This window comes from Trematomus bernacchii, unplaced genomic scaffold, assembly GCF_902827165.1.
Source record: "Trematomus bernacchii unplaced genomic scaffold, fTreBer1.1, whole genome shotgun sequence".
NCBI classification, from domain to species: Eukaryota; Metazoa; Chordata; class Actinopteri; order Perciformes; family Nototheniidae; genus Trematomus; species Trematomus bernacchii.
The window spans coordinates 10177976-10192426 of NW_022987973.1; the positions used below are offsets into that span (position 1 = coordinate 10177976).

At 39.7% G+C, this 14451-nt stretch overlaps 1 protein-coding gene across 8 annotated transcripts in view; it reads left to right on the forward strand.

The window, feature by feature from the left end:
* The first annotated feature begins 6629 nt into the window (after positions 1 to 6629).
* tjp1a (tight junction protein 1a) overlaps positions 6630 to 14451 on the forward strand; it is a 90989-nt gene continuing 83167 nt past the window's right edge. For 5 of the 8 annotated variants that reach the window (XM_034117106.1, XM_034117111.1, XM_034117108.1 and 2 more), the window contains exon 1: positions 6630 to 6869. In XM_034117106.1, coding sequence (XP_033972997.1) covers positions 6778 to 6869 — 92 coding nt within the window. In that variant the 5' untranslated portion in view covers positions 6630 to 6777. The remainder of the gene's footprint in view (positions 6870 to 14451) is intronic. The other 3 variants (XM_034117110.1, XM_034117114.1, XM_034117115.1) reach the window with 1 other exon arrangement.

A 14451-nucleotide genomic window follows, 5' to 3' on the forward strand; every position in this document is an offset into this window, starting at 1 on the left:
TGGAACCATCCTTGTTTCTTTTCCCTACACCCCCCACACCTATGAAGCTACACCATACATCACTGTCAAAGCAGCAACAGCAATCATTTAGTATCCCAGGCTCTTGGCATTCACTCCCAGTCTCTCCCTCTGTTTGTCTTCCGCTCAACCTCCAACACCTCCATGCTCTAGTCTACACAACAACATATATGATACTAAGTACTTTTTGGACATTTTGGCACAACCTGTTACTTAGCAACAGATGAGGGGTCTTTGGGGCCAAAATGGCTGCCACTGAAAACTGATTTCATCCAGGTTTTTACCCTCTCCTCCTGCAGCTTTGACCGGTAACAGAGCCCAGGCTTTCACAGTATAGCGTGCGCATTTGTTTTCACTGAGTCGTGTTTCCTGCAGTTCACATGCAATTTTGTAGAAACAACAGCAGGCACAGTCACTTCAACAACTGCTCTCTCATTTACATATTGCATTACCCTTGGTTGGATTCATATGCTTTATGCATCCTCTGCAGCTCCCATGTCTAGTGGTCCATGTGTGCATCTTATCACATCACTGCTCTCCGCCAAGTCTCAGACACGTCATAGCTGGGTCTTCATCATGTAGATACTGCTGTTAGCGATGTCACTGTACATCACAGTGCAGAACTGTATGTCATGTTCCCATTGTCCTGTTGCTTCTACAATTTGTCTTTACATTTCACCTTGGCCTATAAGTAGGCTTTAGGTCGACCCTCTACATATTACATTATTTGCTTTTCTTCATGCTAGTGTGTTTATCTATATATGGTGTCTGTTAAATAAACAAATACTATTTAAATTACCATCACTGCTATACAAATGCATGTACATCACTACAGTATTATACCATAATTAGACAGTAATGCATCCCAAATGAGTTTAGAAATGAACCCATTGTCATCTAAGATCTAATTGTAGCTCACCATTTACAATCCAAATGAAAAGAAGATGTTTTCCATAGTGACATCCTACCACTGCTTTAATTCAGTGTCCCAGTTTAGAAACACTTTCCATGTACATTTAATTATTTGTGCCTTTCAGGTTAGTACCTAAATATAGACATGCCTGATTATAGGCATGCTTATTAGGTCAAATGTGAGTCATGTAATAGGCAAGTTATATACACCACCATATTTATTTAGTTACATTTAATGTTACTAAGAGGCACATCTTTCAAATGTTTGTAGTTGATTTAAGTTTAAGTTCAATTGTGAATCAATATATTGTTTTCATTCATCATTACTCATATTAAAGATCATAATGTGAACAACTAACTTCTCATTAAGGCTTTTATTTTAGTTATCTTTTGATTATTATCTATTGCTATCTTTTATAAAATATCATGTAAATAGTACCTTATAATTTCCTAAGGTGATGTCTTCAGTTATTCAGATGATGTTATACAAAAACAATGATTAAAAAAATAGTTAATCCTTCATGATTCACACCATTAAATAGTTTGGAATAAATGCTTTAAATTGTTTCAAACAATTAGGTTTGTTGAATATAAAGAAAGTTTAAGCTTAACATGAACAAATATTCTGCATAGGTGTTCAGTTTATCATTTTTCCTGTTAATACGAAGGCATATCGTGTGTCATGACCTCCTTTTCCATCCCAGAGCCAGTGTTACCGTGGCGATGCAGGTCTGGCATTGAGAAATGAAAGCTCTGCAGTGAAGTGTTGAGTTACAGGATGCACATCGTCCACGTTTCACTGAGATGGAGAGCAATAGCTCAGTGCTTGTTATGATAACTGTATAACAGATATCAGGTGGATGACCATACAAACAGTGACTAATGACACACTCATAGTGATCTGTGTAACTGTATGCTAAACGGATGTTTACCCATTCTATGTGCTTGTTGATTATTTGTATGCCTCGTACATGACAGGGAGGCACAGAGAGAGAGTGAGACAGGGAGCAGTCCAAGGCTACAGATTTAATCTGGCTGCTGTGGTCATGTGATTAATCGTGGCCAGGGGCCAGGGGATAGTGTAATTTATGGTGAGGGGGGGATCAACACATTTGGATGGTTGCTGCTCCTGAGGGAAATCTCACTCTTAAAGCAATCCAGTATTCTTCTCCATCTCTCCATAATATCACAGCTCTGACAGCTGGGTTTTTGGGCATGTTAGCCAATAATATCTGAGACTGCAAAGATGATGAAGTAGACTCCTAGTGTAGTTTTATATAGCAGATGTGTAAAGGTTCAAGTAGGAGTTCAACGGTTATGAAATTCATGACCTACAGTATGCACATACTGGTGTGTAAAATAATTTGGCCCATCGTTTTTTTTATTCCCCCTTTTCCTTGGTCCAAACAGTGGCAGTGTAATTTATTTTTATTTCACTTTTGTTGGTCAAAAAACCATACATACGCACGGCTCCAATAACAGCAAATAACAGAACATTTAGTCGGCCAAAAACTCACACAACAGAAAAACATCAGCCACTGTTTTCTTTTTTGCCAATAAGTTGATGGCTGTCAACAAGGCCTAACATCGACCGATAACTATGTATGATGGATAAGAGCATCCCTGGCATAAAAAATATATTCGCCTATAGCCATGAAGCTAGGTTAGCGCCGAAGTAGTGCTAAATACTGAGCCCTTTAACAGTGATGGCATGTTATTGTCGAGACACAGAGAATGTATGTTGAGTATTTACACACCAGTGTCACCAGGTATTGTGAAACTTGATTTATTCCCAGAGATCAAAGAGAACAGTGACAGCCTGCTGAGAGCTGCGTCATTCTCTACTGTCCTTCTGGCTTCAGACCATAAAGCTGCTGTGGTGACCTCACCATCCTCCGTCTCCTTCAGGCCACTGGTGTGCCTGTGTGTGTGTGTGTGTGTGTGTGCGCTTGTGCATGTGTGTGTGTGTGTGTGTGTGTGCGTGTGTGTGTGTGTGTGAGTGTGTGTGTGTGTGTGTGTGTGTGTGTGTTTACTTAATCCTCTTTCCAACTCCAAGAACAGTAAGTAAACATCACAGGAGTTGGAGGAACTGCAAGTTGGGCTGTGTTGAATTTATTTTTGGTAAATTTCATTGCTGCCAATATCAAGCAGTGCTGATAACAGCAGTTTCATACTGACCTTCCCCAACAGCTGCTCAACACCTTTTCCATCCAAAAAGAGTTACCTGCCTTTTCACTTGCTGTCTCACTTTTTCTTCTTGTCAATTTTATTTTGGTGTTTTTAATTCCTCATAGACTTTATATTTTGATTTACTTTTTTCCGGTGCATGGGCCATCTCAAGAGGACAATGGTTTATACACTGCAGTCCTCCCTTCCTTCATTCTGTTTATTAGGCCGAACAAATATGTAAATACAGTGACAATGATGTGCTATCTCACCTCACAGTGCAGTTTCATTGTCAAATACTCTCCAGCTCCACTGCCAACTTGTTTAAATGTTAATGGTTCAGCCCAAGGGGGTTTATACAGAGGGAGCCTGTGAAGAGTCTTTATGGTTACATCATCTTCTAATCGCTGTTACAGTCCTAAATAAAACGCTTTTTTTCCTCAGCGGCCATGCAGACATAAACATGCCAGTACACAGGGGTCACTTTGACTTAGATCTTGTGCACATCAAGCTCTTGCATGTCCCCTTCGTCCTTGAGGTCTCACTAAAGACTAATGTTTACTGGGAATTTAAATCTGACACTAAATCAATCACTGAATTGATTAGCATCTGCCGAGACTCTGTAAACTATCAGCCCCTTAAAGAAAGGCAAGTAAAAGTAATACAATCCTCACATTGGTCTCTGTAAGAGCTTGCATACATGAACAATAATAACACACAGAGACCTGAAAACAGAAGAATAAAAACAGACAGTAACACAAGTTTATCATGTCAATCAACTTAAAATCCATTTAATATTGTTCATGTTTAGATCATATTATTCTTGATTAAAAGTTAGCTGACAGTTTTGGTATTTAAAATGTGCATAAACAAGCACAATCCACTACATGCAATGAAAAGGAGTGTTTTTACTATTGCCTTGTGTTGAAAGGTGCTATATAAATAAACTTGCCTTGCCTTACTATACTTTAGTTTTTTGGAAGTGTCCTAATGAGCTTTGCTTGGCTCAATTTCACTGAGCCGCCAATGAGATCATGTTGACTCGTCTCCTCGCTCAGTCAGACCTGCAGTCAGGTCTGTGTCGCTACTTAAAGAGATTTAAGCATCAAGGTCAGTAGTTGAAAGAGATGGAAACAACTCTGTTACTATGCAAGATAAAATACTAATATAGATCATTATATCTCAATGGAAATTTTTTAGCCTAGATGTTTAACATACATAGGCAACCAGTGTTAGACAGTTGAGGCTGATACCAATATGAATATTTCAGAGGTCATTACAAATTATAATTATGTTTTAAAATAACAGCAATGACCAAAATTCGTAAAGAGTGTGTGTTTTTTGTGTGCTCTTTGGTGGACAAACTATATAACGGCCAATGTATCAACCTATAGCTTTAATGCATCATACAAATATGTTATTTATTCTTACCTTGTAGATACATAAAATATACATAACTTCCCCTGGTTTTTGTGAACGGTTCTGGGGAAAGAAGAAGAAAGAATACACATTTTAGGATGAATGAAGACTTGTCCTGCTTCTTTAAAATGTTTTGTTGCTGTTCGTCCCACCTCAGGGTTTCCACTTATAGTCATAGTCTAGTCGTTAAGTCTGTCTATAACCTTAATTAATTGGTATTGAATTGTTGTTGTTTCAGTCCCTCTTTAAAGCCCCGGCCACACGAGGACGATAACGGTCGTATCTGCAGTTCACTATCAGATAGACGGTTCGGCCACACGAGGCCGACATGGAAACGCAGAAAACGAAACGATAACGATAACGGGTCCCAAGGTGGGTAGATCTGCAAACGAAACGCTCTGGGGGGGCAAACGGCTCCGTGTTTACGCCTATACGATCATGTCCTGATAACGATGACGCAATAGCCCCGCCTCTCCTGCTCAGAGATCAGCTGCTGGGCTGTCAGAAGAGGGGGAGGAAAAGAGAGGCTCTGTTTTTTATTATTATATAGAGTCGTTATCAATTTGTTTTGAAGCTCAATAGATAACAAAGAAGACCTTTGACCGGCACTTTTCTAATTTTGTCCGGAAGATTTAAACTTTAACGGACATGTTGACCGGCGAAAAAAAATCTAACTGAAACTCTGCCGCACGGTCCCCTCGTCCCTTGGAAGAGGCGGAGAGGTGGGTGTTTTTCATCTGCTGGTGGACTACCGGAGAGATTTACAGCAGGACCAAACGCTTGCCTCGGGGAGGGAGAAAAAGAGCCATGGCAACCATGGCAACCATGGCAACCATGGCAACCATGCGCGGGAAGTCTTCTTCGCTGCTTTTGTGGCAGGAGTACAGCGCCACTTACAGGCCTGGCATATGTAGGCTACAGCGTCTCCAGCGCTTTCGAGCGGTCTCGTGTGAACGGACACGTTTCTGGTGCCTGTTGCGTGTGGACGGAATACTTTTTTGATAACGATTGCGGTCCGTTTGCGTTTTTTCATAACTTTTAAGCATTGATCTGTTGTCTTTTAACATGTAATACTACAATAAGCAGTATTTTATTCCTGTACAGTATTTAATTTTACATTCTGAAATTAGCAAATCTTTTTCTATTTTTCATGTACGTATAGTTTACTTTATCGGCACATTTGTCACTTGCAACATTCTCTTGCGATATGTTATTTCTGTTCTGTTTCTTTCACTCTTTTTTATTGTTTACGTCTTATTTATATATTTATGTTGAATTGCTGAAGGAGCCTGGGACTTAAGATTTGCATTACCATACACTGTAGCTCATTATCAGAATCAGAATTCCTTTATTAGTCCTGCAATGAGTACATTTACATTATTACAGCAGCAGAAATATAGTGAAGATACACTAAAGACAGTAGACTTATATATAAAAAAATATATGCATTATTAATAATAAGAAACACAATATGTAAGAAAAAAGAAGAAAATGGTAAAAAAAGTAAAGTAACCATATAAAACTAAAGAGGTAGCTGGTACCGTTTACAAATTCTCACTGTGCATATGACAATACCATCTTTGAATCTTGAATCTAATGAGAAAAATAACATCCACAACGATGCACCTGCTTCACATTTTACAATATTAAGAATTACTCAGCAGAATAGGTTTCCCCTCTTAAGCCATGACATCGCTGGTGTCTCTTTCCTCCTCCTCCTCTTCCTCCTCCTCCTCTCTCGCTCCCCTGCTCTCTCTCTCTCTCCCCCTCTCTCTCGTTGAACAGTCTTTCCTCCCTCACAGACGTTTGGGTGCCACCGCCGCTGCATCCTATCTCTCACTGTTGGTCTCTTCCTCTTGACTCCTTTACTCCGCGGAGAGTGGAGGAAACACTGACAGAACAAGTGGCCGCCACAGGGCGAACCACAACAATGACCCGGTCCTGACTAAAATTGAATGGATTAGCCAATCTATTCTGAGCTCTAATGAGATTAGAGACATGGGTCGCGGCGGCGTGGTACCTTTCGTTGAGCTCCTCGGGGAACATTTCCCCTGTCAACAGTCCTCCAGACGTGGAAATGGCGTTTTTGATACTGAAGATGCCGAGGGTGCCAGGGGACAATAACAGACACTTGAATGCACGCTCACCTGTGTCGCTTGTGTGGCGCGCGGATTCCTAGAAGTAGAAATAGAAGTGGAAGTAGCAGCAGTAGCAGTAGTGGTTGTAGTGGTAGTAGTAGTAGTAGTAGTAAAGGAGGACAACATGAAGTACCAGAAATATATCACGGTGATGCAGATGGCCATGGGAGTGACAGCCTCCAACAAAGACTGCCTCCCGGTGAAGAGAATGCTGTGGTGAGTACAGAGGAGGAGGAGCGCGTGTGGATGGGAGCGTGTGTTGGTGCGTGCGTGAAAAGCGTGGCTAAGGTAGTGTTTTAATGTGAAGAGAAATAGCTTTAAAATTAACCTCTTTAGCTTTGTTGTCATGAACCAATCCCCCTTCTCCCTGCCCTGTGTTTCAGAAACAGAATGATTTTATTACCAAGTAGGTTTACACCTACCAGGATTTTGATTTGGTTCACATGGTGCATTCAATGACACCGAAAAAAAAGGTCTATTATAAACAACTTTTTTAAAGACTATTGTAACAGAACTAAAGACAATATTTTCACAAAATATAAATATGAGTACAGTTAAATATAATATGAAAAATACTGTATTTAGAGTGGAGAGCTTTGCAGATTTAAAAAGACATAGTGTGGAGCAGAAATGTGCAACATGTTCAAAGGGTTGTGCAGGATTTACAGTAGTCTCGTGTGGAGTTGAAGCTGAGCAGCTGTTGGCGGAAGTCTGCTGCCTCTATGTCTCTTTGCCTTCAACAACTGTTACGCCGGTGATACACACACACACACACACACACACACACACACACACACACACACACACACACACACACAGGGAGGAGAGGCTGTAGCTCTCTGTGCATCTGTGTGTTATTCATCTGTGTTTCGCTTAGTGGACTCTTGTTTGTTTTGATCCGCTGGTGAGGCTGAGTTTCACATAAAGCGGGGCAATCTAGAGCAGGTGTATTGACAACAACACTATGAAACAATGCTGTCCGCTTTGAAAAGACTTCAGTAGCACCTGCCCGTGTTTTCATCCGCGAGCCTTTAAGCGATTGTTCATTTGACAATGTAAATCTTGTGATGTGAAATTTCCCACATGGTATTTGGTCTCAGATCTATTTTTGTAGGCTGATGTAGTAAAAAATATGTCAGCTGGTTTCTGCACTCTCATAATTTATTCAGTAGTTCATGCCGCCTGTATTTAGATCAGCATGTGTACGAGTTGTGCGTGGTTTACCAGCATTTGCTGCTCATGTGCCTGTTTGTTTCAAGTTTTAGGGTTTATTTCATATAATAGTCTTTTCCAATCTATTCATTTTTCACTCAGCTACATCCACCAAACTAACATGATATCCACTGTATAGACTGCCAACCTTATTTCACTTTTTAGCTCTAGTAAACATCTGTTTACATCTCTTTCTCTATTGTACCAAGGACTTTTTTCATTGTTAATTAATCAATTATTTCCTTTAAGCTAATCAACAAATAATTTGGTCTGTAAATTGATAAAATTACTCTTTCTGAGCATCCTGGTTGGGTTTAAGGTGCCTACCATGAACCAGAGCTTTTGTTGCATGACACTCCTTGTGTCTTTCTCCTTATATCTTGTCACCTATAAGGCATAACATTCTTTCAAATACTTAAAAATAGCAATCACAATATGTTTCAATATAAATGTAATTGTCAAATGCTTGCTTTGCAATTCAAGCCAAATAAATCTCCGGTTCTAGCGTTTTCACTGTTAGGATTTGCTGCCCTTGTTGTAGAAAACGACATTTATCTGAGGTTTTGTAATGTTGGTTTGCGAAAACAAGATGTTTAAAGATAATTTTCAATATTTTCTAACATTTAAAGACTGAACCACTAATCCTTTGATTGAGACATAACAGTCAGATAAATTAATCAATTGTTTTGTACATTTTGTAATGCCGTTGGTGGAAATCGGGGAACAAGAGGTTGATATCAATGTCTCTAACATAATTTTGCTTTCAACATCACCACAGTCACTGCTGTCCTGTATTATGATGAACAATGGGTTGAATTATAGAAAAAAATGTCTTCTCTTGAGGCATTAATATTAGTATCCTTATTGATAAACATTTAAAAAAAATCCCAAAACATCCATAGTAGATTGTCTAATTATTACAGGCTCATGTTAGTCGCACGATATAGGCACATTTAGTTCTTGTTCTGTAATCCACATGGATAACATCAAGCACAAGGTATAATCCTTCCAGATTGGCATTACTTTACAGTGAGAAGACAAACACTGGTTTATTTTATGAATGTGCAGCCGGTTCCTGTGGAGTTCATCTATATATAGGCACGCGTGCCTGTAGAAACACACCTGACTGATTCAGAAGTCATTGCACGGGAGGAAAGGAGTGGTTTTCTCCTCTTAGCTCGTGACTGCTGTCAAATGTGTTGCAAAGGACCCAGTGGTGCCTTGGTTTTGACACTTCTCCCTTAAGAGGCGCGGCGGTTTGTCTGGGGCCATCACATCATGGTGGGGGAAGGGGCACGGCCATTAAAACAGGATTACTGTATCTCCTCCGACAGCCACTTTAACGAAGGGAAGCTGAGCCAGCGTGTGCCTGCAGTGTGTGTTTCATGGAGTCACCCAATGCATCCACTCGCATGCCATGTCTGTCTTTATTCAGGGTGAAGCCAGAGCCTAGAATCAGTAGGCATGCATGCACACAAGTAACTCTTACTGTGGATACCAAGAGTGAGGTAATGCTCTACAATGTGCATTGTTTTAAAATGATATACGATTGAACTAATAGAGTGCCACAGTGACGCGTCCTAAAACCCGGAAGAAAACTCCTTCCGGTTCTTTTATAATTTTCAAAATCATAAATCTATCGATCATAAATCTATCGATTAGATTTATGATTCGAAAATTATAAAAGTAGGGTAGACATGTGGATATTATCTGACTGAACAAAACGTGATCCGTCTCTTCAATTTATGTCAACCACAGACCTTATTTCAAGCTATTTTCCAAAATCCTATGGAGAAATTGCATTGGTTTTTGTCGAAGGAACCGGAAGTGGTAAAATGCTAACTTACTTCCGGGTTTTAGGACGCGTCACTGTAGCACTCTATAACCCAAGTTTACATGAATTATTTGCTAGACGAGTGTATATCCAGATGCATGGTAACAGTTGATGTAATGGGAGTAGGAATAAAATACATAAATACCATCCATGAAAAGCAGGTTTTTTTACCACCATGTTAAACATACAGTAAACATGCTATTTTTTTATGCACAGCCTTGCATCAGGTTTACGCAGAAAAACATATTCAAAACATCAAAATACAGGTGAAATTCCAAAACAAAAAACAAAAACAAGTACATTTTCTGAATTACTACCTTTATTGATGATATGATAAGATTATAAAATGTTATTTGAGGGATTGTTTTTGAAATAAGGTAATAAAGTACTTTAGTACACTGAGACCCTGATTACACCTGGCATAAACATGCGTCTCGGGCAGGGAACAGCTCTTAATTCAAACTGCAAACAGCAGCAACAGCCCATCATAGCCTCACATCCTCCTTCCTATACCTTTCAAAATAAAAGCCATAGTCATTCATACTGTATCACTGATTACAATAAGAAAAGAAAAAAAGCCACATTTTTCTTCCACTTTGATCTCCGGCAGACCAGGGACGGGAAGTGCACTATTGCCTCGACAGTTAAAAAAGACAGTTTGGTCTTGCAAACCAAAATGACGTGTTTCTGATCACTAGTGATCACTGGCACTGATGTGAGGACGCATCCTAATGCCAGGTGTGATCTGACGTACTAAGAGCGGTCCACCTGTGATCAGATCACAACAGCGTGTTGATGCCAGGTGTAAACAGGGTTTGAGTTCATGATCTCAAGAGGTGTTGAATTAAACTGGGTTCAAGTGCAGTTTAATCTCACTTACTGGTACTTTCAGCTAATTCATTTGTAAGGGTTGAGTCGAGAGTTGTGATAGAGGAGATGACGCATGAATAAATAGATGACGCATGAATAAATACTGTTCAAATCAATGACACAGCGAGAGCTTTGGCTTTGATTCGAGTCACAGCGAAGAACGCCAGAAGATGTAACAGGTACGCTTATTGTGTTTTAGAGCAATGAAAACACAAAGGGAGGCCGCTTTGTCGTTCCTTCAACCAAACAAAGCGACAGAAGGGCGACATCGCTCATTTTAGATGAGAAGGAGATTGCACGCCAAATGGTTTAATGATGTGGCAAACACCCGACCTCCTTGATTAAAAATCTACTCCCATCCTTCCATCCATCATGTTAAAAGAGCAATACATTCACAATGCCGTAAATATAATGAGAAATGCAGCTGAAATGCTCCATTTGTGTACTTTGCATTCTATTTATAGGCGATGATGTATGTCCAGTGCTAATTAGTTGATCTGCGTTCGAGATGTAATTAGTCATTACATGTAGCATATAGGTGCTTTTATAGAAGAGTACTAGTACATCTGACTGCATTTACCATTGGTGGTGCTACTGTATAATTTTCCTGGGGCAATTATAATGACATCTAAATAATATTTAAAAAATATATATTGGTGGATCGTTGTGTATAAAGGGTGCTCACTCAGAGATTTTTAAGTGGTTTATAACATATGCCATATTGATCCATTTTCTAAGGTGGATTTTCGCAGAATATTTTCTAAATTGATCAATAAATGGGCCTATAACATTTCAGAAACCTTTGAAAAATGTCCCTCACAGTTTCTGAAAAACCAACATTTCTTAACATTTCAAGTCAAAATCCCAAAGGCTAAACAAACAGAAACAGGACATACTAATATTTGAGATCCGCTAACTGCTATTTTTGCATTAACAATTGAAATTATTAATTGGTTATCAAAAGATAGTGAGCATCATTGTGTCGATTCTGTCGAATAGTCGCAGCTCTACAAGACTTCAACTGAAGGCACTGAATAACAAAATATGACTCACTGCATAAAATATTCTTATTATATTTAAAAAAAAACACAGTGGTCTTTAATAGCCACAGCAGTGTAATACGTTTGAGATGATCCATTTATAATAATTAGCCTGATGACCTGTGCTTAAACCGGTCCCTGCTCTTCCTAACGAGTGGGTGTATGTGCTGTATTGTGTGCCAGATGTCTCCTCTGCTCCGTGTGACACTCCACCACGACATCTCTGCCTGGTGTTCTCAGTCCACCTGCTTAATGATGCATAAAGTCAGCGTCTCTTCTCCCGCCCAACAAACACACACACACACACACACACACACACACACACACACACACACACACACACACACACACACACACACACACACACACACACACACACACACACACACACACACACACACACACAGCAGCTGCCCTTCTGCCCTATGATTTGCCTGTCCACACGTCCACCCTCGCAGCTCTTCAGAAGAACTTACACATTCAACAACTCCTGTCCCACCCCCCTCCTCTCCTCCAGTTCCAGCCATGGAGGCCATGATGCGTGACCTCACACAAAGTGACAATGCCGCGCATTAGTTACCTCAGCAGGAGCCTAAGTCCAGGGCCTGTCATGATAATCAGTACATTTCTCAAAAATATGCAGAAATACAGTCTTTTTTCTGAGTATCTCTCTGTCTCGTTTACCCTGAAGTAAAAAAAAGCCTTTTTGCATCAGTCATGAAGTCTGATCCTAAAAACACAAGTCCTGACTTCATGACAGCCTTTGAACCCACTGCTGTTCCTCTCCAAAGTTCTTTTTAGAGTATATGCTGAGGTGCACACACGTGTCTGTTTTTGTATTCAGTGTTTCTGTCCATTAGGAACTCGCATGTTCTAACTTTGGCAGAACGGTTGTAATCTCCTCTCAGATGGTTTATGCCACTAAAGGGAACAGATTACACAGGGTTTATTGACTCGTGGCTCACCCCCTTACCCCCACCCGCTCCCTGACCATACTGTGGGTGTGTGTTGACGTGTTTCTTGGTGTGTGTGATTGTAGACCTTTGGGTGTCTGTTCCAGTGTGAGTCTGTGTGTTTGTTGTTTCTGGGTTAGCAGACTCATACATAACGACACAAAAAAAGTTAGAACGTTTAAACTGACACGATTAAACATCAACATGGTAGTCATCATGATTAGGCAGACGGACAACAGACAACACCAACAACAGAAAAGCTTCCCAAACACACTGACAATGTTTTTGGGTGCAAAATTGTACCATTTAATGGTTGTTTTTCATTTACCAAAATGTAGACTACTCTTAATGTATCAGACACGTTACTACAGCAAAGTGGTGTCATAGAAACTTCTTTCTTTAACCGAAATGTCATGATAAAAATGAAAATGTTGCTAAGTTTAGTTTAACAGGCACGTTAACCAAACTACATTAATGTTTTCTGATATATATATTGATATTGAGGTATATTTGGTGGATAAGGTGCGTAGCCAAACTCTCTGTATTCCTGTTACGGATCGGGGGAAGTGACTTTGATGCTGCAGCTGCATCTTCCTGGAGTCACAGTGCAGGTCTGGATTCATGTAAGAGTGAGGCTAACGAAGGGTCTGGTAATTATGGCTGCCTAACGAGCCAGTTGGCGGCAGTGATGGTACAAATTGTCTCCAGTCAGAGTCAGACACCAAGCAGCGATGACTTTTAGAGTCTGTGAGTCACACGTTCCCGGCCTCTGGTGACTCCCGACTGTCATGACGGCTCACAGAGGGCTGACAAGACTGAATCCATCACTGCTGCCCCACAAATAGAGAAGGACACAGCAGAGGGAATCTACTTTTATCTGAAAGAGATCTCAGTTTATTTGCATCCTACTTTGCCTTTGCTCGGCCGATTTATGTCCGAGAACATTCATATTTTCTAATGTCGCGTAATTAAGGCATGTTTCTTAATATGATGTAATATTCTGTAGTGTAATAGAGATGGTTTGACACTCTAGAAATGTCTGATATTGTAAGTGTTTGGCCACTAAAGCAGCCTTAGTGATTATCCCCTTTTCATTTATATGTGCTCTATTCCTATTAGATTGTAAACAACTTATCTTTAAAATAATGTATAAATACACAGTGTTGCTAACTGCACAGGGATCAGTTATACCTAAAAGTCTAAGCCTAGTAAATTCAAATCAGGTTTTAATCCTGACCATGAGTTAATATTCAAAATGACGTGATATTAGTGTTCCATCTTCCATGTAGTATTTCATTTAGGTACCGAATGTATTGCTATGTAGCAATCTCAAACCCTAATAAAACAAAAATATGCCAACATGGATATTTTGAGCAGGAAGAAAACCATGCAGTAATTTCTTGTATTTAAAAAGTTCCAACCATATCCTCAAGTACTAGTTTCTACCAGCAAGAGAGAGTTTTCTACAACCATTTCAACAAATGGAGGCACACTAATGTCTAAATAAGTCCATTACTACTGACACCTCTTCCTGCAATTGTTTAGATATCTTGCCCCTGGTGATATTGGACCATAATCCTTCAAATTCCCAAACAAAATGTATAAAACTAAAGGTGGGTAGGACGTTGTACGAGGTATACTATTTTCCCTTTTTTTATCGGAGTTTATAGATTTGTTATCTTTACAGTCTACTTTATATTATCTACTTTTTAATGCTGTTTTAAATCTATTTTGAGATGTTTAATTTATGTGCAATGCCCTGTTTAGTTTTTTATGCTGCTGCAACGCAAACATTTCCCAATTTGGGATCAATAAAGTACCTCTTATCTTATCTTATCTTATACCGTAGGTAGTGCAGCATTTCAGGCTACTCTCCACATTTAGCACAA